Genomic DNA, 25,707 nt, shown 5'->3' on the forward strand with positions numbered 1-25,707 from the left:
CAGCCAGAAAGTTGTGGTGGGTACCTCCTAAAAGTCTCTTCTCATGACAACGTTCAGAAATCAAAGAAGTTACAGTTATCCCTCTCCCACCTGCCCCACTTTGGGGAAATCCTGTTCCCACACGTCCGTCTTCGGTGGGAGGCAGGGGATGGGGGCACCCAAACCCCGTACCGCAGAACAGCAACAAAGCAAGCGCCCATTGTACTGCTGCTCTCCAGCCCAGCCTCTCTGCCCTGGCCCTTTGTGGAAAACTCATTACCACTAAATAAACTAATTTTTTTAAGTTTATTTATTTTGAGAGAGACAGAGAGAGTGCAAGCTGGGGAGGGGCAGACAGAGAGGAAGACAGAATCCCAAGCAGGCTCCACACTGTCAGCACAGAGCCCGACACGAGGCTTGATCTCACAACTGTGAGATCACAATCTGAGCAGAAATCAAGAGCTGATGCTTAACTGGCTGAGCCATCCAGGCACCCCTTATCACTAAATAAACTAATTTTAATCCCCTTTATCTGTCCCCTCCATTCTATCCCCACAGTGTCAGTTAATTCTGACCTGGACAACAATTTCCTAACTAGTCTCCCTGTCTGTTGACTCCCTCCCTCCTTCCTCCATCGCTGGAAACAGTCTCACACCCCAAACATGAATTTGTGACTATCTTCTCCCATTTAGCAACCCCTCCTCAGTGAGCATTCATTCTAGGTAAAAATTGGGTCTTGCTAGGCAAACAGCATTCCAAGACAACTTCCAAACCCCCACCTTCCACCAAATTGCTGTTTATTAATCTTGTTATATACAAACATTCTGGAACTGCCACTACCCACAGTGGTGCCAGAGTGTCCTCACTTGAATGAGGACAGAATCCTGAGCCTCTCCTGATTAAAACCCTTCGCTGACTTTCCATTGTCACTGGCCTAGTCCACATACTTATTTACCGTGGTCTAAGATTGCTCCATAAAGTTCCCAACTCTCTGCCCTCATCTTCCACTACTTCCCACACTCAGGTTCCTGAAACACTGAGCTACTTTGTTACCTGAGAAATCAAGGTCATGAGGGGCAGCATTTATCACACAACTAGCACAGTGCCCAGAATTTAGGAAACAATTAAATATGTATTCAATGTATTTATTAAAATCATATTCTGTATCAATCCCATATGTCAGGAAAATTAGCCCACATCACCTCAAATACCCAGGAAGTGCCATATTTATCCTACCATGCTAACCAAGGCAAAATCCACTTTGCATGCCTACTCCAATTCCTGGAACACAGTTCCCTCATTAAATACCAGGTGGATGGATGGATAATGGACAGATGAATGGATGGCTAAATGGTTGGTTACATGGAAGGAACTGAAGGACTATGAGAGAAAGTATGTGATGTGAGGAGCGGTCCCCATTGGGACGGCAAAGTTCCTGAGTGCAGAGAACATGTCTTCCTTCATCTTTGCATTTTTGGAGCTCAGAACACAGTCTAACAGAAAGTTTTCAACAGATACATGAGGGGTTAATCAATGTGTGCTTACATGAATTATATAAACAGTATTTTCATTGTAAACCTTGTCTTAACATTTACATACACCATTGAGATAAATATGTGAAAACCCAATCCTATTTTGTGATGGTCCAGTTTACAAGGCCACTCACTCCCCACTCCTGGTACCACTCCCAGCTGTCTTGGCCAGAGCTTCCAGGGAGGAGAGATGATGTGCTACCACTTTCTTAGAGATCAGAATACTTGATGAGGGGGTGGGGGGTGTGTGTGGAGGGAGAAAAGGAGTGTTGAGGAGAAGTACCAGTCCAAGGGTGCAGAGCTGGGCAGAAAACATCTTGGCAACAAGAACAACTGATTGCTCAGTCTTTCAAGAGCTGTAAGAATTACTGCTTCAAAGAATACCCTATGGGAGGAAGGAGGAGAAGAGAATTCATCTGCTAGATTCCTTCTCCTGCTATTCAATGGATTTCCCAAAAAGGCTTAAACTCCCTGTATTTCTGGGTCATGCTGCATCCTGGTCTCAGCAGCAGAGTCGGAGCCCAGGCATAAGAAACAAAAGCAGGCATGAGGCAAGGTGCTGTCAGGTGGTGCCCAGTGAAGACAGTCCCAGACCATACAGAATGGGTCTCCACAGGGTAGCTGAAGAACAAGTGGCTGACATCCACAAACTGACACAAGGCAAGAGGATCTGTGGTGACACCACAGAGTTGTTTGATACAGCAACAATTTATGATCACTTTGCATGTTATTTAATAGTTGCATAGAACAGTTGTAGGGATGAATTATAACTTACAAACTATGGCATGCAGAATAACGCTCCCCACCCACCTAAAGTTGCCCACATCCCAATCCCTGGAGCCTGTGAACATGTATACAATGCAAAGGGGGATTGAGGTTGCAAGTGGGATCAAGGTTGCTAATCAGCTCAACCCTAAGATAAAGAGACGACCTGGGTGGGCCCAATGTAATCACAGGCATCTTTCAAAGTGGAGGCAACTGGTCCAGAAGAGTCCATGTCGAAGTGATGCACTGTGAGAAAAGACTCCCCCAGGCATTGCTGGCTTTGAAGCGGGAAGGGGGCTGCAACCCAAGATCCACAGGTGTCCTCTAGAAGCTAGAAAAGGTGAGGAAATGGATGCTCATCTAGAGGTTCCAGAAAGGAATGCAACCTTGTTGCACCTGGATTTTAGCCCAGCGGGACCCACATCAAACTTGTGACCTACACAACTGTAAAATAATACACTATTGTTTTTTTAGCCCCTAAGTTTGTGGTAATTTGTTACAGTAGCAATGAGGAACTAAGGGACTTAATTCCTTATTTGGGGGCATTTAGATTACTTTCAACTTCTCTTTGTCACAGAATGATAAGGCAATGGAACTCCTTATGGCTAAATTTTTACACACCTCCACAATTTTTTTAATTCCGAGAAATGATCTGTTGAGTCAAAGATCATGCATAATTTAATAACCCTTACATGTATTGCCTTCCAGAAAGATAGTAACAGTTTGAAATAACTGTCAACACATCAGAATTTCCAACAGAGTACTCTTTTCGTTTTTTTTAATTTTTAGCAGTTTAACAGGCAAATATGGTACCCAAATGTTTTAAATTGCATTTTTATTATCGATAATTTGTGCTGTGTGCCAATGCATTCCTCCATAGAGTAGGAATATAGCAGCCTTTTTTACATCTTCTCTGGAAATTACTAGTTCAAATTCTCTGATCATCTCTCTTTTCAGGTGTTCATCTTTCTTCTCGCTTTGTGAAAATACCCATCTATGTTACATCTATGGAAAATGTGTGCAATCTGACTTTATGTTTTATGTTTTAAGGGGCAGAAGCTTTAACTTTTTACGATTAAGTCCATCAATCATTTTGATTTCTAAATTCCTTGATGTCATATTTCAAAGTCTCTCATTTCTACACGTATATGAATATTTATCTGTATCTTCATTTAGTGCTTTTATGGTTGAATCATGTGAGTTAAGACTCTAGCTTCAGTTTTTCCTTGGAGGTCACCCAGCAGCCTCAACAATGAATGTATCTAATATCTATCCTTAGGTTTAAAGATGATATTTCAAGGCAATTTCTGACATAGATTTGAATTCTCAGCTTTCTAAAATAAACTCGTATTTGAAAGTGAAAGAAGTGGTCAAAAGGAGAGCAATTTTCTATCACATGCTCTTAATCTATCAGTCTCCACAGCTTACCCTTTAGGGTAGAAGAGGGCTAAGCCCAAAGGAAATGACTTTGTCTGTGAGACAAATAAGTAACCACACCATCGCTAAAATAAGATTATGTTTCCAAGTAACATAACACTAAAATCTTTAACAGCTTAGCAGAGAAATAAAAAAAAAAAGAAAAGAAAAAAACCCACATCCTTGTGTTTCATTATATATTGCTAATGTCCATACCTGAAACAAAGTGGTCTCCCTATGTGGGAAACAGAGGCCACGAACATTCTTTTCCTTTCGCTTTCCCTATCTCCATGTGTCTCCTCATTCTCCTTACTTGGAAGTAAGACACATTTTCACATGCTTTTTAGTTTTACTCATGAGAAAATCGAATTCTATGTTGCTTTAGTTTATGTTTAACATTGTGTAAAAGGGAAAAAGAAATCAAAACTTCATTTCCAATAGTTTTTAATGTTACTAGTTATCTTTGCTAGCTCAAAGGCATATTGACTTTTTAAGATGAAAATGTACCTTTTACGTCTACAGTAAAATAAGAAAGCATTGACTGTATCTGGTGACAATCTTAAATTCAGGCCAGATCTATAAGGCAAAACCTTTAAGTGAATGATCAACAAAGCCACTAAGTTGGGGGTATATAGATGACTCATTCAGTCATACAAATACACTGATTACTCATAGCTCTCAGATAGATAGATCTCAAGACTTTTGGTTTCAGAAGGAGTTCGCGAGTCTCTTTTTTCCAGTGGTGGGGGTAGTGAAGAAAGAAATATCATTATAAAATAATCCAGTCCAAATATACATATATTTGCTAACATTTAATAATAAAACTTACAATAAAACATGGCAGCATTCTAAATGATTTACTTATATTAACATTTAATTTTTTAAGTTTTTTATTTATTTATTTTGAGAGAGCACATGCACACAAGTGGGGGAAGACAGAGAGAGAGAGAGAGAGAGAGAGAGAGAGAGAGAGAACCCCAAGCAGGGTCCATGCTGTCAGAGCAGAGCCCAATCCCATTAACCATGAGATCATGACCTGAGCTAAAATCAAGAGTGGGACACTTAGCCAATCAGGCACCCCAACATTTAATTTTTTTATGTATCAATGTTATCAGCTCCATTCTTATATATAAGAAAACTAAGGCACAGAGAGCTTAATTAAATATACTGAAGTCATCTACGCTAGGGCTGGGATTTGAGCCCAGAGTTCATGTTCTTAACCACACACTGTGATATCTTACAGTTCAATGGTATCTTCAGAGCTGGGATTCACAATGTGGGATCCATGAGCTCCTTCAAGGTCATGGATAGACATGAAAAAGTCTGTGAATCTCCCCCCAAAAATATGCAAGTATTTGTGTGCATATGTGTGTCTATACTTTATCAGATTCTCGAATGTCTATGTATTTCAAAAATAAAAAATAAAAATGTTAAAGAGTCACTGCTTTAGGAAAACAGTAATTCACAATGAAAATATTACCATTTTTTAAAATTTTCTTTTTAACATTTATTTATTATTGAGAGACAGAGAGACAGAGCATGAGCATGGGAGGGGCCAAGAGACAGAGAGACACAGAATGCAAAGCAGGCTCCAGGCTCCGAGCTGTCAGCACAGAGCCCGATGTGGAGCTCCAACTTACAAACTGCAAGACCATGACCTGAGCTGAAGTGGGACTCCCAAGTCACCCAGGCACCCCAAAGATTATGGTTTTTACATGATGTAGAATTGGGCTAGGACACTGCATTGCCAGAGCGCCCAGGTGGCTCAGTTGGTTGAACATCTGACTCTTGATTTCAGCTCAAGTCATGATCTCAAAGTTCTTGGGATTGAGCCCCGAGCTCGGCACATCACTGAAGATCAGAACCTGCTTAGGATTCTCTCCCTCTCTCTTTGCCCCTCCCCCCAACTTTCTCCTCTCAAAATGAATAAACATTAAAAAAAGATTCTCTCTCTCCTTCTGCCTCTCTCCTGCACTTGCACACACTCTCTCTAAAATGAAAGAAAGAAAGAAAGAAAGAAAGAAAGAAAGAAAGAAAGAAAGAAAGAGAAAGAAAGAAAGAACACTGCATTGCCATTTATTAGTTATATGAACCTGGGCACATTAATTGTCGTATCTAAACTTCATGTTCCTTATCTCTACATGGGGAATCATAACACCCATCTTACATTATAGTCAACATTAGAACCAATGTCTGGAACTAACCAGTGCCTAAAAAATCATAGATAAGTTTTTTTACTAGTAGTAGTATGGTTGTTGATTTGTTTTCTTTAATATAACTTACTAAACTACCAGTCCAAATTATAATCTTGCCATGGAATGTTGTGAGATTTTTGATGTGAATAACACAATGTCCAACCTGAGACTGAGACAATGCAGCCTGTAGAAGGAAATGAACAGAATAGGAACGGCAGAAATAGGAGAATGGGATTTCTCCCCACTCTGCTCTGTGTGACGTAGGGTTAAGTCTTTAATCTTTTTGTTTTTTGAGCTTTAAGAAAAGAAACTCTATTGCCTGATGCTTCCTACTTCCCAGGGATAGGAAAGACAGAGAAAGGTGCTTTGAATTCTTGGCGAAGAGAAGCATCGCTTAAATTCAAGACACTGTTATCCGAAGATACCATGGGAAATTGTAGAAGCTACAAAAACCTGAACCTGGGGCGCCTGGGTAGATCAGTCGGTTACCCATCTGACTTCAGCTTGGGACATGACCTCACAGCTTGTGAGTTCGAGCCCTGCAATGGGCTCTGTGCTGACACCTCAGAGCCTGGATCCTGCTTCAGATTCTGTATCTCCCTCTGTCTCTGCCCTTCTCTGCTCACACTGTCTCTCTCTCTCTCTCTCTGTCTCAAAAATAAAACAAATGTTAAAAAAAAATAAAAAAATAATTGAACCTGAATAATTAAAAGAATAATAGCAAGTCAGGTTGGGGCTTTAAAAATATCACATGGCTAACAGTTTTCATTTTAAAGACTGGCTTGTAGATAAGTGTCAAGCCTAGATTCTAAAGGCATTTAAATGTGATAAATCATTAAGCTCTGTTTACCAGTTCTCTGTAAGCAACCTGTGTCAGTCTCATGATTCCAGAATGTCTGCCTTTTACTTACCTCTACCTGAACTGGAAGTCTTCTCCAGCCTCGCCTGCTGAGATTTTGTACTGTTTTCAATCTCCCTCAGAAATAAATAAGCAATTAAATCTTCATTCTTCCTGAAGACCTTCCGGGCTCTCTACCAATAGTATTTCCTGTGTGTCTGAATTCTTTGCATTCCTCGTTTATACTCCCAAGGCACTCAGCACACTGTCTAGCATCGTGATCATTTGTGTATTTGTCCACAGCTTTGTCTTCTGTATCTTTCTACTACTTAGCTCTTTGAAGGTAAGGGCTATGTTTTATTCACCTTTGCAGAAGTCATCCAAAAATAGTCGTGGAATAATGGCACAGACAAAAAGAAAAAAATAAAATAATATGTAAATGGCTCAGGAAAAAGGTCTTGCTGTGATTTCAGCCTCTGGAATTAGAAGTACAAGCAAAAGTGAACTTAACGAGTTTGCTATTTGCCTTTCCCCTGGGGACATTAGTCAACATGTGTTGTTGGGGTACAACATATAATTTATAGCCCCACCCCTATCTTAGCTCATCTGCCTTGCCTTGTTTTCTGTATGTATAATAACAAGGGGGAAAAGAGAAAGATAAATAAAAGCCACTAAAAACCTGTAACTTTATTATGTTTAAGGTATACCATCGTGTTCAGTGCAGAACCAGACCGGTTTGGTGAGCTAAGCTAACGTGAGGCTCACGAAACTAAGGCAGTGAGTTTTATTTCTTTATAAATCACTCAGGCTTACATGGGGGGAAATGTGAATTCTCCAGCCATATTTAGAACCTCTCCATGCCCAGGAATTACCTAGAAGGAGCTAGGTGGAGGGAGGAAGAAGGAGGGAGACTAAGTCTCCCCTTAGTCTCTGTGTCCAGCCAGAATACCCAGGATGTAACCAATCGCCCCAAAGGTCACTTTTTCTTTTTCAGGGGTTAAGATGAAACCGTGCCTGTATTTGCACAGGTACCTTTGTAACTAATAAGGCATTTTTTCAATTGTAACAATCTTAGCAGGCTCTCAACATTCTAGCTGCCAAATCAGAGGGTGGAGAATTGTCCCTCGTGCAAAAGAAGGAGCAGAAGGTTTGTTTGGGGCCCAGAGCCAGGCGTGGGTGTCCTACCAAGAGCACTGCAGCCTTGGGCCATCCCACTCCAGCCCTTTAGCCTCTGACCACTCTGTCCTCCAGCTATCTATTCACACCTATGATCAAATGGCCGCTGGTTGGGGCGCCTGGGTGGCGCAGTCGGTTAAGCGTCCAACTTCAGCCAGGTCACGATCTCGTGGTCTGTGAGTTCGAGCCCCGCGTCAGGCTCTGGGCTGATGGCTCGGAGCCTGGAGTCTGTTTCCGATTCTGTGTCTCCCTCTCTCTCTGCCCCTCCCCCGTTCATGCTCTGTCTCTCTCTGTCCCAAAAATAAATAAACGTTGAAAAAATAAAAAAAAAATGGCCGCTGGTAAAATGCCCTCTGCGAGAAATGCCTGCATGAAGAGCTAAAGTAGGATAACTCACTACTTTTTAACACTTGGTCACAGCCTTATAAATTCAGAACTTCTCTGGGGACCACCTGCCTCAGAATCACCTGAGGTGTTTACTTAAAATGAAGGTTCCCAGGATCCCCTCTAGGACTCTGAACCAGGGTCCCTGCAGTGGGCCTAGACAACCTGCATTTTAAGTAGGCGCTCTGAGGAGCTATTATGACACTATAGAGAACCATTACTTTTTAAAAAAAGAAGCATTTCTAGGGGTTCCTGGGTGGCTCAGTGGGTTAAGTGTCCGACTTCAGCTCAGGTCATGATCTCGAAGTTGGTGAGTTCCAGTCCCGTGTCAGCTCTGTGCTGACAGCTCAGACCCTGTAGCCTGCTTCGGATTCTGTGTCTCCTTCTCTCTCTGCCCCTCCCCCATTCGCGCTCTGTCTTTCAAAAATGAATAAATGTCAAAAAAAATTTTTTAATTACAAAAGCATTTCCATATATGTCTCCTGTTTGCCCTAACAATTTCAAAACAGAGAGAGAAATCGATTTAGACTTGTGGCAGAAAAACTAATTTAAAAACCTAAACACAATAGGAATGTTTGCTTTTGATAAAATTCACCTGAATACAGAGTACTACATTATCATGAGAAAACACCATCAAGGGTGTGAGCCCCACAGGAGATGTTAATTACAGACGAGAAAGCTGCAGGAAGAGGCAGCAAGCCTCTACACTGCGTTTGACCCTCTCTTCCTGACGCGGAGCACACGTCTGTGTTCAAGGTAAACCAGTAGTCATAGCCAAATTTCCCGAAGCAAAGTGTGGCGGGGGGAAGATAGGATTTCCCTCTGGATCACTTTCAGTTTTTCCAGAATCCTGGGAGAGATTATAGGAGGACATGAAATGCCCCCTTACACCTTACAAAAGACACTACACGACTTGAATCAAAGGGCTGGAAATCTGGGTAGGAGCTTTAATCAAAGAACTGCTCAGGGTGACCTCTTAGTATTCTGAGCACCTCTTTCTCAAGGCACTTTGGGGAGGGGGGGAGGGGGGGGAGGGTTGTGAAAATGACTTTGACGTCCAAAATGAAAAAGGGCTGGAGAAAAAAGTGGGCCAGAACATTCAGTGTCATGTTGTTATAATATTTACAGTATTTACCGTATCTGTATCTTTTAATATCTATATCGTATCTTTTAATGTTTATATCTATATGATACTTATCTCTATAAGCAAAGTCCAGATCCTATCCAATAAGTGAAATGCATGACCATTTTCGTTTATTATTTTAAAATATTTTTTCACTCTAAATAGCAACCTTAAAATTTTGAAAAACAGGAAAGGTAACAATAGCATTCTAATATTATCAACCCCACACAATCACTGTTAATATTCGGCTATATTTTGTTGCAGACTGTTTCATAAGCATGTTTAACATAGGCAAGCAAATTATGTGTCCTCTATGATTACAAGTGACTTGCTACTATAAAATTAGTGTTACCCCACATTTCTTTGCATTGGGTTGAACCATAGGAAATGACTGGTATTTGACTGTTAGACATTACAAAATAGCGGGTGCGGGAGGAGGAAGCCCTTGAAAGAACTGGTCAAATCTGAATAAACTAGGTTCATGGCTTACTTTCATCCATTCTCTCATATAAATACTATGTTGTCCTTGTTTTTTCCAAGAAGGGCAAACATTGAGGGCATTTTCTTGGGGCCCACCCTATATCCCAAATATTTTCCATTAAAAGGGCAATTTCCTATCCATGCTGTGATCCACAGTCATTTGAAGGGGTTCTTCAGCACCTTCAGGTGGTTTTTCTCAATGTTTTTTCCTGTTTTTTTTTTTCCCAGTAATCATTTTTGAATTTTGTCAGTTTCAGCTGAAAGTGGTTTCCACACACAGGGCCTCACAGCCAAGATCAGCTAATGCCAGAATATGGGTACGAACCACAGGTGTGACCCAGCACTGTTGCTACAGATGTTCCCTCTCTTGAAATTCAATTCAATTAAACAGATAGTGAGAAAAGTCCTAATGTGCAGGAGGTGGCAATCCAAAGTGGTGAACTCACCTACAGTCAAACCAAACTGGGCTTACTGAAACTTGATCAGCAAGAGACCTGTACACCCTGCACACCCACGCGGTGGCTCAGTAAGAGAGTGTTGGATGGAGCTTATCATAGGATTTGGGCTTGTGTCAGGCAGTTTGGGGGAGGGTTCGAGGTACGAGTTGGCTCTAAACTGAGAGTCGTCAAGAAGTGGGGCAATTCTCTGACTGGGGCATCTTAATCTCACTTACCTAGGAGGTGGAAAAAATGGAGAGAGACTCTATTAAAGAATTAGCAGTGACCTTGGGGTGTTTGGTCACTTTTGTGGTATACTCAACTTCATTTGCTTTTGTTGTTGTTGTTTTGATTTTTGCTTTTGCTCAAACATGACTCCTGAGTTTTCTTGCCTTGTCTGATATTGGTGGTCTTTGAGAACACTTGTGATCAGCAAGAAAAATCAGGGTCCAACTATGAGGCTGACTCTGCTTTTCTCTTCCTCGGAAGATAAAGAGTACTGAGGTCCTGCCCTAGAGGCACTCTCAGGCTAGTGGGAGAGACAAAATCAATGAACAGCCCTGATTCTTTTCTCATCAGTGACAGAGATAACCAAGAAGGGGGTCAGGGAAGTCATCATAGAGAAGATGCAGCAATAAGCAGGAAAAGGGCAAGGAGTTTGCAGGCAGGAAGAACGGCTTGTGTAAGAGGAGTCTTTGTGGAAAACTCATTTGGAGCAAGTGGAAGAAAAAAGAGTTCTCTTGAGATTTGAGAAAGAGGGGACACAGGACAGAGGACCATGGAGCCAAGCATTGTAAACCATGGTAAGAAGTTCAAATTATACAGGGAAGAAAAGGGGAAAGTCTTTTAAGCCAGACAGTGATGTGATCAGACTTGTGTTTAAAATGATTATCTGCTACCCTGCACAAAGTGCACTAGAGAAGGCAGGGTTGGGAGGCAGAGTGTGAATAGAGAGAAGGTTCACACTAGTCCTAAGGGGGCTGATAAGGAACTTCCCCAGCAGGAGTTAAGAGAAAGCTCTGGGGATCCACACACCCCCCAATTCGAAAGTAAAGAGAGGGCCCTAGAGCTCTCCTCCCATATTCCCCATCCCCCCATTACTTACATCATGACTCCCTACACTGTCTGCCTTAGGACTATCAAGGGGACCTCTCATTCAAGGTCGCCCCTCCTCCCCAGACTCTAATCCCCATCCAGCATCCTGGGTAGTGAAAGGCAAGTCCCTCCCCTGACTTATTTTCCCCACTGCCTCTTTCTTCGTATCATTTACATCTGATAAACTTAGATGGTGTTTATTTGTTTCTCTGCCTCCTTCACTGGAATGAAAGTTCCACAAAATAGGTATTTTTGTCTTTTTACTTCTATGCCTTCCAACACCTAGAAGAGTACCTCATGCATAACAGGCCCTCAATAAGTATTTCCCAAATAATTTTGAATAAGGGATGGAATTAATCCAGACAGTAGCAAAGATAGTCACAGGAAGGCTAGAGAATTTGGGGCTCTGGTTTCGAGCAAGTAGTAGAAGTAGCCAGGTTTCCTTCAGGACCTACCAGCCTCATCTTTATAAGGAGGGGGAGAACAATAGGAGAGGTGAGGGGTTTGTATTCTTAGAATAAAGTTGGCAATCTCCCTCTCACCTCTGCCACTGTGGCCAGTAAGGTGATGTTGCTAGAGAAACCACAAAGAGGCTGTGAGGACTTTAACATGGTTACCCTTTCAGGGTCCAACATACTGGCATGCTCATTGCTCTCCTGTGTGCTTGTGCACAAGAGAGCTTGAGAGGATCTGCCTCACAGATACATGTTTCTCAGATTCTAACTTGAGTCCATTCATTAAGATTAAAAGTCTCTTTAAGAGTTTTTCTTCCTCCTTGGGGCACCTGGGCACCTGGGTCGCTCAGTCAGTTAAGAGTCCCACTTCAGCTCACGTCATGATCTCACGGTTCATGGGTTCCAGCCCCTTCGTCGGGCTCTGTGCTGACAGCTTGGAGCCTGGAGTCTGCTTCAGATTCTGTGTCTCCCTCTCTCTCTGCCCCTCCCCTGCTTATGCTCTCTCTCTCTCTCTCAAAAAAATTAACATTAAAAAAAAAAAGAGTTCTTCCCCCTTGTCCATCCAACCAGATAACAAGCATGAAGGCCATGAGAAAGCATGAGTGGCAGAGAAGGAAAGAAGGTGCATGTGGGCATCTGATGCCATGTTCTATGGAAAGGCTTTCCCTTGTGGCTGTTTCAGCTTCTAAATGTTAGCAAGATGGGCCTGGGAGCACCAGTTACTCGGAGGAGCCACTGAGGAAGTGGGGACAGTCAAATGTCAGGAAGCAAGGGCTGAACCCAGTGCAATGATGAGAATGTGACACTGGCCACTACTCTGTTGTCCTCTGTTTTTACAGGGTCCTTCATACCAAGACCCTCGGCTGTTTGAAACTGAGCTTGAGGTATGATGAAAAGATGAAAAGAACCAAAATTGGCTCCCTCTTCTGTGTATTCAAACTCGATCACACTCTGTACTCTCCTGGTCTTGACTTTTTTAAAAGAGAGCAAGGTAGTGAGCCAAGAAGAGGGCTTGGCAAATGAAAGAAAAGAATGGAGTGTGGGTGAGCCCTCAAAGGCAGGTGAGACCCTCAGGCTGGCTTGCACATGCTCAGAAATGGGAAAGCCACATTTCCACTAACCCTGGCCCCTCTTCTACTCTGCCCCACTGTACCAGGAGCCTTCCAATATAATTTTATCACTAAATGGCCAACTGAACTCAAGTTAACCTAGACTAGCCTAGCATAACACACCTATCCTATGCTGTGACTTTTTAAAAATCAATTGTGGATTGTCAGGTCAGAACGTGTCTTCAGCCATGTCTTTCATTAGAACATATTAAATAAGCAAGACCTATTTTAATCAGAGCTATTTTCTGGGTTGTGTTACTGTTTTCCTTGCCCAAAACTGCATCTCCTGTCTGTCTTCTAGCTGGAAGGTAAAGTTACTGTAACCAAAGCTATAGAAATACTTAAGCTACGAAAAATAGAAGACCCAGTGTCATGCAGCAGAATGGGAAAGTACCAAAAGAGACTCATGCACAGTTTCGAATACCTTGAGAGAAGTCAATGTCATGGTGATAGACCAAAAAACATGCAAGTGACACAGACCAGAATCTGAGAAAGGAGGGATAATGATGAATAATTTGTGAGTGTTTATTATTTCTGGGTTGATGATTCTGGGGACTGATTCAGTTCCTTTGATAAAGACACCAATAGATAAGAAAGGCAAAATCTCACTGAGAGGAAATAAGACTTCACATTCAGGGTGGGAGTGAAAGGAGTTAGATATTCCTGTCTAATCAGTAATCTTCTATCTGTAAATTGTGCTTTGAGATGAAAGAGGATGTGATTTCTTAGATGTGACAACAAAGACCCAGACAAAAGAGGTTGGTGAGTATTTAAAATGTTTGTGCGTTAAAGAACACCATCAAGAAAAATAAAAGACAAGCCCTCCACTGGGAAGAAATAGTAACAAATCATATATTTTATAAGGGAGTCATATCCAGGATATATAAAGAGCACTTAAAATTCAATAATAAAAAGACAACCCAATTTGTTTAAAGCAAAATATTTGAATAGACATTTCTCCTAAAAAGATAAATAAATGACTAGCAAGCACATGAAAAGAAGCTCGTAGTTATTACGGAAGCGACAGTCAAAACCTCAGTGGTTACTACCTCACACCCACTCTAATAGCAATTGTCAAACAACAACGACAAGTACTGCCAATGATGTAGAAACCTTCTACAGTGTTGTAGATTGGAACCTTCATACAATGTTGAGGGGAATGTAAAATGGTGCAGCTACTTTGAAAAACAGTTGAGAAGTTCCTCAAACAGCTAAACATAGAGTTACCATATAACCCAGTAATCCCACTCATAGGTATACACCCAAAAAAATGATAACATATCCATACACAAATGGATACCTAAATGTTTATAGCAGCATTGTTCATAATAAGTAAAAAGTAGAAATAGTCCAGTATCCATCAACTGATGAGTGGATGAATAAAATGTGGTATATCCCTGTGATAGATTATTTGGTAACAAAAAGGAATGAAATACTGATACATGTTACAATATGAAGTTCAAAACCATTGTGCTAAGTGAAAGAAGTCAGAGGGGTGCCTGGGTGGCTCAGTTGGGTGGGCATCAGACTCTTGATTTTGGCTCAGGTCATAAGGTCACAGTTCATGGGATCGAGCCCCGCATTGGGCTCTGCCCTGACAGAGAGGAGCCTGCTTGGGATTCAATCTCCCTCTCTCTCTGTCTCTCTCTGTCTCCACGCCCCCCCCACCACTCCTTCCCCGTTCATGTTCACCTTCTCTCTCTCTCTCTCTCTCAAAATAAATAAACATTTTTTTAAAAGTGACAAAAGACTACATATTCTACAGTTCTTTGTATGTGAAATGTCCCAAATAGGCAAACCAATGGAGACAGAAATTGGAATAGTAGTTGTCCAGGGCAGGGGTGTGGAGGAAGGAGAGTAATCGGTTCAAAGGATCGTTAGTGGGTTCAAAGCTTCTTTGGGGATGATGAAGATGTGCTAGAATGAGTTATGGTGATGGTTGCACAACTCAGTAGATAGACTCAAAACCATTGAATTATAAACTTTAAATGGGTTAACTTAATGGTATGTAAATTATATTTCATAAAGCTCTTAAAAGGTAACACGAATGGGGGAATAGCAACCACATTCACGTAAAAAGAACAGAATTGTCACTGTTGGCTTTAGGAAACTTTCTGTAGCTATAGGCAATCAAGACCCAACTTTTTTTTAAGTCTGAACTAAAATTACTTGCCAGAACCAGAAGCTGGGTATTCCATTGCTGTTACTGAAAATGATAACCTTTCATGGTGAACCTTTAATGCACTAGTATTATCTGGGGAAAAGGAAACATTGGGGTCTCAGTGTGACTCCCTTATAATAAGGTCATGTGATTTCTGAAAAAGTAACCACCAGGTCTGAAGTTATCAGCATGTTAACTCTGGGGATGGTTGGTGTAACACCAAACATCCTGAAAGAACATATGTATTATAGTAAAGACCACATCCTCAGCTCAGAAAAAAAGAATAAGATATTTCTAATAGAATACAGAATATTCTTCCTTGAGGGACTGAGGTTCATCTGTCTTAAAGACATTCCTCAATATTAGAACAAAAATGGGACACCTGGGTGGTTCAGTCAGTTAAGAGTCTGACTTCAGCTCAAATCATGATCTCCTGGTTGATGATTCGAGCTCCACATTGGGCTCTGTGCTGACAGCTCAGAGCCTGGAGCCTGCTTCAGATTCTGTGTCTCCCTCTCTCTCTGCCCTTCCCCACGTGCACTCTGTCTCTTTCTCTCAAAAATAAATAAACACTAAAAAAAATTTTTTTAATATATTAGAACAAAATAGCCATGTCTACCATTTTCCTTCTTTAGCTAAATCCAGAAAGAAGGAAGAAAGGGAGGGGAAAGGGGGAGAGGGAGAAAAGGAAGGGTGGGGGGAAAGAGAGAAGGAAAGAGGGAGAGAGGGAAGGAGAAACTCAGTATCTTTCTTATATCTGAAGTTGTATCATCAAGCAATCAGGGGAAGCACAGAGGGCTGCAAAGAGCCACCACCTCCTCCCCCCACCTCCCTCTGTCTCCATACCTGCCACAGACTTCAGACAAGAGGACAATAAATTATCCTCCAAAAAATGGGGAAGGAAAATGTAGGGAGGAACTTACTAACAAATAAGACTTCCTTATGCACCTCTACCTGGCCTTGGCCTATTAATCCTTACATAACCCAAGGAGATAACTAGAAAAAAATATGATTGGTGACCAATTTTTAGGACACTTTTCCAACCTCTAATTTAAGTCTTAACAGATGCCATTAGTGGATACAGAAGATAGTTCTGCTATTGATGAAAACTAAAATCCTCAAAATTTCTGCTGAGACGTTTTAAAGTCTCTCCTTGTAGGGGCACCTGGATGGCTCAGTCAGTTGAACGTCCAAATTCGGCTCAGGTCATGATCTCACAGTCTGTGAGTTCGAGCCCCACATTGGGCTCTGTGCTGACAGCTCAGACCCTGGAGTCTGCTTTGGATTCTGTGTCTCCCTCTCTCTCTGCCCCTCCCCTGCTCATGCTCTGTCTCTCTCTCTCCCTCTCTCTCTCTCTCTCTCTCTCTCACTGTCAAAAATAAACATTTAAAAAAATTGTTTAAATAAATAAATAAAAAGAAAGTCTCCCCTTGTATAATATGTTCAGAGGACAACAAGGTCCTCTCACCCCCATCCACAATATAAAATTACCATCCTTTGCCTTAGCAGTCCTAGCAAAGGAAAGCATCCCAAGGGTAAGAAGCAATTATTCATCGTTGTCAGTTGTGTTTCATTTCTTAATGCTCAAGTTAGAAATTGGAAAGAAGAAAACCACATCCTTTGTACCCTCAATATATAGAGTTGGTGAAGAACTAACACAGATTTTCACGTTGACTGATTTGAGGTGGAGGTACCAGCCACAATGAGGAACTCCTATACATTTCTGGCATCCTCTCTCTTGATTGCCATTTTTCTCCTGCTAATTCCTGGAGGTAAGACTGATTCTCATCATTTCCATTATAACCATTAAGCAAAGTGGAGCAGACTTTCAGTAACTTTAGGCAATATTAGCTCAGTGTAAGAGCAGATTTTTTGTTCCTCAAGCTTTAACATTCTTTCTTACATATTAGCTCTTTATTTTAAAAGGAAAAACATCCTTCTTTCTTCTCTAAAATTGCTTCACAAGAAATAATAGAACCACCAGGGTTTAATACTGCCAATTTATACCTTGAAAATTGCCCCCCAAAATTGCCTAAATGTTAAAACAATAAAAAAAAAAAAACCTCTTGGGTTAGGAAAATAAATATACCTTTCTGGAAAGGAATAGTGGTATTCAGCCTTTCTGTAGAAAATGCATAGATACTTTTTCCTAATGTTTTATTTATTTTTGAGAGAGAGAGAGAGAGCACAAGGGAGCACGCAAGCAGGGAAGGGGAAGAGAGAGAAAGTCAGAAGATCCAAAGCAGGCTCCAGGCTGACAGCAGGGAGCCCGATGTGGGGCTTGAACTCACAAACTGTGAGATCATGATCTGAGCCAAAATCAGTCGCTCAACAGACTGAGCTGCCCAGGCACCCCAATGCATAGTTTTAAATAAAATTCAAAAACCTGGGGCGCCTGGGTGGCGCAGTCGGTTAAGCGTCCGACTTCAGCCAGGTCACGATCTCGCGGTCCGTGAGTTCGAGCCCCGCGTCGGGCTCTGGGCTGATGGCTCAGAGCCTGGAGCCTGTTTCAGATTCTGTCTCCCTCTCTCTCTGCCCCTCCCCCGTTCATGCTCTGTCTCTCTCTGTCCCAAAAATAAATCAATATTGAAAAAAAAAAAAATTCAAAAACCTGACTTAGTCACCCAAAACAAATTAGAAACGATTTGAAATTGTATCATTTCCCTAGGCTAGTGTGTCATTGAGAATGTGGCCACCTTGACTTTTTGGAAGTGCTATGGTATTTAGTATTAAGCTAAGTCTTGGGTACACCACCTAGTAACCAACCTACCTGGTTTTGTGTGAGCTACACGGGCGCCAGTTTGAAATGCTGTGAAACTCACAGCATTATCACAAGACTGGTTGTAGCCCCTGGGTGGCTCTAGGTTTTCCTTGAAATCCTTCAAGAAAGTGAGGACTGGTCTGGGGCTGCCTGAACTCTGCTGATGTTAAGGACCAGCCATGTGTTTATCTCCAGGTCCATCAGCTTCTGGAGGTGGGAATGGTGGGCAGGGGCTGATGGAAAACCTATCTCACTAGGAATTTCCAAGAAAGTTCTATGGTTTACCTTGCAACTAAAAATGAGAAGAAAATTTTAAAATAACAAGGTTGAAGCATTTGGGGGACAAAGGGGTGGCATAGGATGACTGTGTTCGGGCTTGTTAAGTCCTTGACAACAGCGAAAACAGAGCAGATGAAAAATCCAATGATATCTTTTCTTCAAAGGAAACAACAAAAGCAGCTTGCTCTGCTCTGCTTTGCTTCCTGTGGTCAGAGAGAGCAATGTGCGCCCATAAAGGGAACAGACACAGCAGATCACATGATGCTCTGGACCAGCGATCTCAACCCTCTTACACATTAGAATACTCTGGAGGGCTTTTTAAACAATGCTAGCATCCAGCCCCAGCTCCAGAGATGCTCATTCATGTTGATTCTGGGTGGAGACCAAGAGTTGCTAGTTTCCCAAACTTCTCACCTGCTCTAAACCCTTTTCCTGACCCTCATAGGAGTGGTTGGTTGCAGGAGATGTTGACCTTTTTTCTGAGGCCAGTGTATGTGTGCACCAAACAGGGGACCCTGAAAAGTGAAGCAGTCTACTGACTTTATGATTTCTGCAGCCCAGAAGGTCTAAAGATGCACCTTTTAAATCTATCCACCCATGACTCACCCAAGGAAAATTTAAGATGTGGGTGAAGTTCTCTGTGTTGCTCTAACTTCCTTATCCTTTACCTTCTAGAGCCTAGAATTTCCCCCTTCCCAACACACTTCCAGAAATGAGAGCCATTCAGGTCACTCTCTTCCCCTTCTCTCACTCTCATTATTTGCATCTTACTGTGGATATGGCAGTGAGTTAGCTTTATAAATGGAGTAGCAGGCCCTGTGCCCTTTTTTAAGAAACCATGAGTCTCAGCCAATAGTCAGGAGACATATTTTGGGAAAATCCAAGAATATCTGGTGTAGGAAGGTGGAGACTCAGAGTACATCACAAAGACACAAGATCACTAAACCAGCATGGATCATGAGCCTTGTGTGTAGGTCTCCTGTTCTCTAGTAATGAAACAATACTCCAGCTCTGTCATCAAGGAAATTTGACTAAGGCACCATTTTCTCCTTATAGCATCTTCTTCCTTCTCCTCCCTCGTTGGAGAAGGCCTTCATGAAACCATGTGTTTGAGTCTGCAGGTTGAAGGGGAGCCTTGGGTGCAATAGGTATTATTCTCTCAACTTAGGAATGAGGAGAGTACATGTTTCAATAAACAGAGAGCTCCCAATGACCAAAGAACTCGTAGGTGAGGGCAGAGCTAAATGGTGCCATATCAGTTTGTAAGGTGTGTTTTTTTGCAAGGGCTTTAGGTGACAAGGGTGGTTCTCAGTCTTCTAAAAGCTTTTCCACTTCCCCAGATTAATAGCCGGAAGGGAGGAGGGAGGAGTGCAGATCGTTACTAGCATCTCTGGTAGTAACTGTTACTGGTGCCGACCCATGCACAGCTGTCTGCCCTTTGCAAGCCCTGAGGCTTGAGGTCACTGGTTGTGACAGATCTCCAGCCTGATAATCCCTGGAACTGCCAATGGCGTGGCTTCTGTGGGTGAAACGGCAGGACCCTCTCAGGAGTCCAGTAGGAATGGGCTTTACATTCAGACATCTGAACACCTGCGTGGGGTTTGGAGGTGCTCTCATCTGTCTCCTCTCCAAGGAGGAAATGCTTGTCTGGTCTTAGAAACATGGCTTGAGGTAGAGCTCTTTGGGGTGGGCACTGACTTAAGTTGCCTTTTCCTTTTTCACAGATTTCTGTGTAAAAATTATTGGAGGAAATCAAGTGACTCCTCATTCAAGACCCTACATGGTGCTACTTAAAGGAGAAAGTATCTGTGCCGGAGCTCTGATTGAAAAAAACTGGGTATTGACTGCAGCTCACTGTGTCCTGTAAGTGCTTGGGTTTTAAAAAATATTTGTGGAGATATTCTCATTTGGGGGAATATTAACAAAGAGAATAAATCTCACTAAAACCACAGGAAGTTCATGTGTAACTTCATATCACTGAAGTCTCCAGGAAATTGCTCTACCCCAGCAGGGAGTTAAGCCCACAGAATCAGACCAATGGGGAATCCACAGTGAGCACCCACACTTCCTCTGGAGCTGCTGGGTCCAGGTGCTGCAGGGCTTTGCTTCTGGCCTTGACTTCATGACTAGAGAGAATAAACCACAGTCTGGAAGGATAAAACTGAAGTGTCCCCTCAGGAGCCTGAGCACAATAGTCAAGTAGAGAAAGCTCGGGTCTAAAACCTTCCCGTTTCCCCTAGAACTTCTCTCACACTTCAGCCATCTCTTAACACCTGCTGACTACTACCTTCAAACCTCTGCCAGGCTTGGGTTTTCCTCCATTCTCTAAATCAAACCTGTAAACCGGGGCTGTCCCTTGTGAAAGCCACTGTCATATTGGCTATGTAAATTTCCATGCGGCTCTATGAATTTAAGTTGAAGTTAAATAAAATTGCAAGTTTAGTTCCTTGGTGGCACTAGCCACATTTCACATTTTCAGTAGCCGCATGTGGCTAGTGGCTACCATATGGGACAGTGCAGATGTATAGAACATTTCATCATCCATTTACACTCTACTGGAAGTACAGTTCTAGCCTCTTAAGTGAAACTCACATCAGCTGATGTAATGGAAGAAAACTATGTGTAATGGAATAATAGTGTGTGATGGGGGGAAAAATCACTGGAACTATCTGTTTAGTGTAGTTTATACTAGGTTGTGAATGACACTAACCTTAATTATTAATATACCAGAGAATATTTTTTAAATAAGCTCCACACCCAACATGAGACTTCAATTCATGACCCTGAAATCAAGAGTCACATGCTCTACTGACTAAGCCAACAAGGAGCCCCCTGAGTATTTTGATTTTATTAACCAAATGAGCCTTTAGCATCGAGTAAAAAAAGAACCCTGGCCCCCTCCTTCAGATCACCATCCCGCACCCCCAATATACACACACTCAGTGCCATGCAAATAGGGTCCTTCATTGGGCAGTCATATTTCTAGAAGTTTGCCCATTTAAGTTTGTTACAAACTTAAATCTTACAAAGATCCCTCCAGTGCATTTCTCTAAACTATCCAGTGCCTTTTGCTTCTGTCTCTAGAACCCTGAGAACTTTGTGTTTCAGTATTCTGCAACCTGATTCTCTATCACAGCTCAAGGTGGGTTAAGGGATACAACACTAAAGCCCCAACCCACATGATCCCAAGACTTGGCTTAGCTGCTATGGAATTCTCTTGTTATTTACTTTTCAATGAACCTAGTTTAGCATGTTATAAAGAAGCTGGTGGTAATAACGATGAATTCACAAGCAACTTTTTATTCTTCAAAGTACACTTTTTTCTTTCTGAGCCATAAACAAGTATTTCCACAGCAGGTATACTTACAAATGAGACAGTGAAACTGATCACTTAACATGCTCTGCTACTGATACAAACAGTAAATCCTGTTAATATATTGTGTCTGTTTTCAGGAACAGAACGTCCCAGGTCATTCTTGGAGCTCACTCAATAACCAAGAACGAGCCAGAAAAGCAGATAATGTTTGTTAAGAAACAATATCCCTATCCGTGCTTTGACCAGGACACACATGAGGGTGATCTTAAACTTTTACAGGTATGTACCTTTGGTTGACTTAAAAGTCATAGAACCTCCTATGTTCTGGCTGCCAAATGGAATTTTTTTCCTCGGTGCCCTAGAGCTATAGACTATAGTTACATAGTGGGGTCCTCGAAGGTTGGGCTAGAACTTAAGTAAAAATGTGACCATCTAGATTACCTCATTTTGTTAAGTCTTATGCTTGTCTTCTAACAGCTGACCAAAAAGGCAAAAATTAATAAAAATGTGAGCACCCTCCGTCTTCCCAAAAAGGGGGATGATGTGAAACCAGGAACCATGTGCCAAGTTGCAGGCTGGGGGAAAATTCATAATAACTCACCTCAGTCGGATACTCTGAGAGAAGTCAATATCACCGTCATAAACAGAAGAATCTGCAATGATCAAAAGCACTATGATTATCATCCTGTGATTGGACTGAATATGATTTGTGCCGGCAGCCTCAAGGGTGGAAAAGACTCGTGCAATGTAAGTGAAATAAGATCCCATGTTTGAGCTGTTGGAATAACTCATGCAGATATAGAACATGTAACATCATGCTTTGTCTTGTCATGACGTTGGCTTCTGTAGGGTCCTAGTGCTTTTTTTTTAAAGAAGTTTGATAAGATGCCAGTCAAAAAACTTAATGTTCTCAGCTTAAGCAAGTTGTTCATCAAAAACAAGTTCACTGCTAAGGCATGGGTTGATCTAGTACATCTTCTTGATTTTACAAAAAAAAAAAAAAACACTGAGAAGCAATGTTTTTCTCATTTTTCGTATGAACATATACAGCTCTAAATTTGAAAATCTGGGACATCCAGGAAAGCTGAAGTCAGGGTTCCTCTAGGGCCTCCAGTCCCCATACAGAGAATGTGCAAGTGTCCATACCAGAGTCCCCTGAGCAGCAGCAGGACGGGGCTCTGCTGAAAGACAGGAGTAGAAGAGACACCTCGTAAAGTTTTCAGCTCTGAGTTTATCATTTCTCACCTTTCCCAAAGGTGAGAGAGCCTCCTCTGAAGAGAAGGAGCTGCCGTGTAGGTGGTCTCGGAGTTTAAATCGGAGACTGAGAGATCCAGAGGTCTCTGCTCTTTTCACAAGTTTGTCCAAACACCGGCAGAATCTGAATGGCTTGATTTCAGGAACAAGGCTAAGCAAATCTCAGGAAAAGATGACATTTGTCTTCTGCATCCTGGCAGTTCCTGTCCTTTGCCCTCCCTCTTCCCTCCCCTCCCTTCAGCCACCACTCTGGAAATCCAGGAACCCAGAATCTTCATGCCATTGGGACTACACGCAACACCCTAAAGCCATGGCAGCATCCCAGTATGCCTGTCTGCCTCTCAACAGCCACCCTCTACCATCAAAACTTAGCAGTCCTTCTCCCATTCCCTCAGTGCCCAAGACCCCTAGAAGTGGCTATGGGTGAATCAAACCTGAGGGACTAATTATGAAAATTTCAGGCACTGCATGAAACACACCATTCCAGGAGGGGTCCCAGGCTTGCACATATTTGCTTAGTTCATACGCTCATAAGGCTAGTTTTTGCCTGAACAAGAGGGATCGTTGATGCCTTCACATGGCTGAGAAGGAGCTGGGCCCTCAGACCTGGCGCTCACAGAGCTCCATGTGTATGCCTCAGTGGCCCTCTGTGCAACACCAACAATCTTTCCTAAAGCCAGAGCAGTGAAATGGCCACTTCAGACTCTAGATCTCAAATACATTTAAATATGCTGATTCTAGAATTTCACGAGAGAAAACAGGATCACACAGTGGGTGGCACAGGATGCATAAAGCATTGACCCACAGCTAACTGAAAGGGCTCTGCTAGTGGAGGCAGTTAGCTCTGAAGTGCGATCACTGGCTTCTGGGACCTCCCATCTAGTGTCAGATGCTCCAAAGAGACTTGAGGGAGAAATTTCTATTTGACAGAATGAAGGGAAAATTTGCTTTGGTTTTGTTCCTTTGGGAAAACAATTATCTGCTTGGAGAAATGAGAAAACATGGTATTTACTCTTTGCCTTAACATCCCATCTGCATTTGACTCTTTTACCTCTTGAATTATTAAGCATTTTAAGAAAATGACAGGGACCCCTGGGTGGCTCAGTTGGTTAAGCATCTGACTCTTGATTCAGCACAGGTCATGACCTCCAGGTTGTGGGACAGATCCCCATGTCAGAAATCTCTCTCTCCTGGAGTGCCTGGGTGGCTCAGTTGGTTAAGTGTCCAACTTTGGCTCAGGTCATGATCTTGAGGTTTGTGGGTTCAGGCCCCGCCTCAGGCTCTGTGCTGACAGCTTGCTCAGAGCCTGGAGACTGCTCTGGATTCTGTCTCCCTTTCTTTCTGCCCTTCCCCCACTCATACTCTGTCTCTCTCAAAAATAAATAAACATTAAAAAAAATTAATAAAAAAAAAAGAATTCTCTCTCTCCCTCTCTCTATCCCTCCCCACTCATGGTCACTCTCTCTCAAAATAAATAAACAAATAAACATTTTTTAAAATGCAAATAGGAGGGTTTCCCTTATTTTTTTTTTAAGGTTTATTTATCAGTTTTGAGAACGAGTGCAAGCAGGGGAGTGGCAGAGATGAGGGAGGAGAAAGAGAATCCTAAGCAGGCTCTGCGTTGTCAGCACAGAGCCCAGCACAGGGCTTGAACCATGAAAGCATGACCTGACCCAAAATCAAAAGTCGGGTACTCAACCGACTCAGACACCCAGGTGCCCCAGGAGGGTTTTCCTTCTAAAGCACAGTCAGTCTCAAAATTAGTAGATAACGTGAACAATAATACATTTTATTTCATGTTCACTGGTTTATAAATAAGTTGAGTAAGCCAATTTTCAAAATATCAAAATATTTCCCAACATTTTGAACTTTTAAGCACTAATTTTCATTTAAGTCAAGGTTGGTCTTAACTCCACATTGAATGCTCCACGTTAAATGGAACCTCTTCCATTCCACTAGTGATCACGTTCCATGCTGATCTCCACTACCCATCTTGTTTTCCTCCAGGGAGATTCTGGAAGCCCTTTGATATGTGAGGGTACTTATAGAGGCATTACTGCCTTTGGCCTTCCAGGGAAATGCGGAGACCCTCGAGGACCTGGCATCTATACTCTTCTCTCACAGAAGTATCTCAACTGGATAAATAAGACTATGAAGGGGCAGTTTAGATAACTGTATTTCATTTTATTTGTCATCACTCGTTAATGTTATAAATAAAATCAATTTGTGTAACTGTATCCATTTCTCTTATAACTTTAGTGGGCAGATCTGCACTGGCAAAGTAACCTTGTGGATAATGCAATGGAGACAGGAGGAAACCAATGTCACAGTGTCATCCATGTGTCAAGTGACAATCATACTTTGCTTGCATTATTCAGCATCTCACTGGGACCCATCAGGAGTGACAATAAGGTCAGGTCTGTCTAGTAACAAAAACAGTGTTGGACCCAGCAATTCTGCAGGAAACAGAAACAGCCAGTCTGGAGCATTTGAGTTAGAAGAGGAAATGCCTTATGGTGTTTTTCCAAAGGCAGGTGAGAAATAGAAATTAAAATTTAGGGGACACAAATGAAACACCTGGACACACCAGAAAAGTATACAAGAGAAAGTCACCCCCCTTTCTCATTAGTTGGTATTTAAGCCTTAGATTATCTAGGTGATTTCCTGGTTCTCTTCGTCTCTGAGCCTGGGTAGGGCCAATCAATATGGTGGCTACAGTGGCTGCCATCACATACTAGGGAGTGAGTGCTCAAAGTTTTCCTTGAAAAAATTCCATGTTGTTATTCATCACATTGAACTCAGTGGATAGTCATCAGTCCAGCAGCCCCTTCAAGATGTGATTGTGTGAATGGATTTCTTCAATTTCCATTAGTTCCTTTAGGAATATGCATGTGTGTGCATGCACACACAATGTATACCCAAACCAAGAACACACATCAACACTAAGAGACA

At 42.2% G+C, this 25,707-nt stretch overlaps 1 protein-coding gene across 2 annotated transcripts; it reads left to right on the forward strand.

Annotated features, from left to right (window-relative positions):
• The first annotated feature begins 8,931 nt into the window (after positions 1 to 8,931).
• On the forward strand, positions 8,932 to 24,992 carry GZMA (granzyme A). Of its 2 annotated transcripts, XM_045060721.1 has the most exons (8): positions 8,932 to 9,041; positions 10,905 to 11,128; positions 12,715 to 12,759; positions 16,830 to 16,917; positions 19,910 to 20,048; positions 21,639 to 21,780; positions 21,979 to 22,248; positions 24,763 to 24,992. In XM_045060721.1, exons 2-8 carry the CDS (start codon positions 11,126 to 11,128, stop codon positions 24,925 to 24,927), a joined length of 852 nt encoding a protein of 283 aa, XP_044916656.1. In that variant the 5' UTR covers positions 8,932 to 9,041; positions 10,905 to 11,125; the 3' UTR covers positions 24,928 to 24,992. The 2 variants fall into 2 exon arrangements, with proteins under 2 accessions (XP_044916656.1, XP_044916657.1); XM_045060722.1 differs by lacking the exon at positions 10,905 to 11,128 and having other exon boundaries at positions 8,942 to 9,041.
• Positions 24,993 to 25,707: the final 715 nt, after the last annotated feature.

Source organism: Felis catus, chromosome A1, assembly GCF_018350175.1.
Source record: "Felis catus isolate Fca126 chromosome A1, F.catus_Fca126_mat1.0, whole genome shotgun sequence".
NCBI lineage: Eukaryota > Metazoa > Chordata > Mammalia > Carnivora > Felidae > Felis > Felis catus.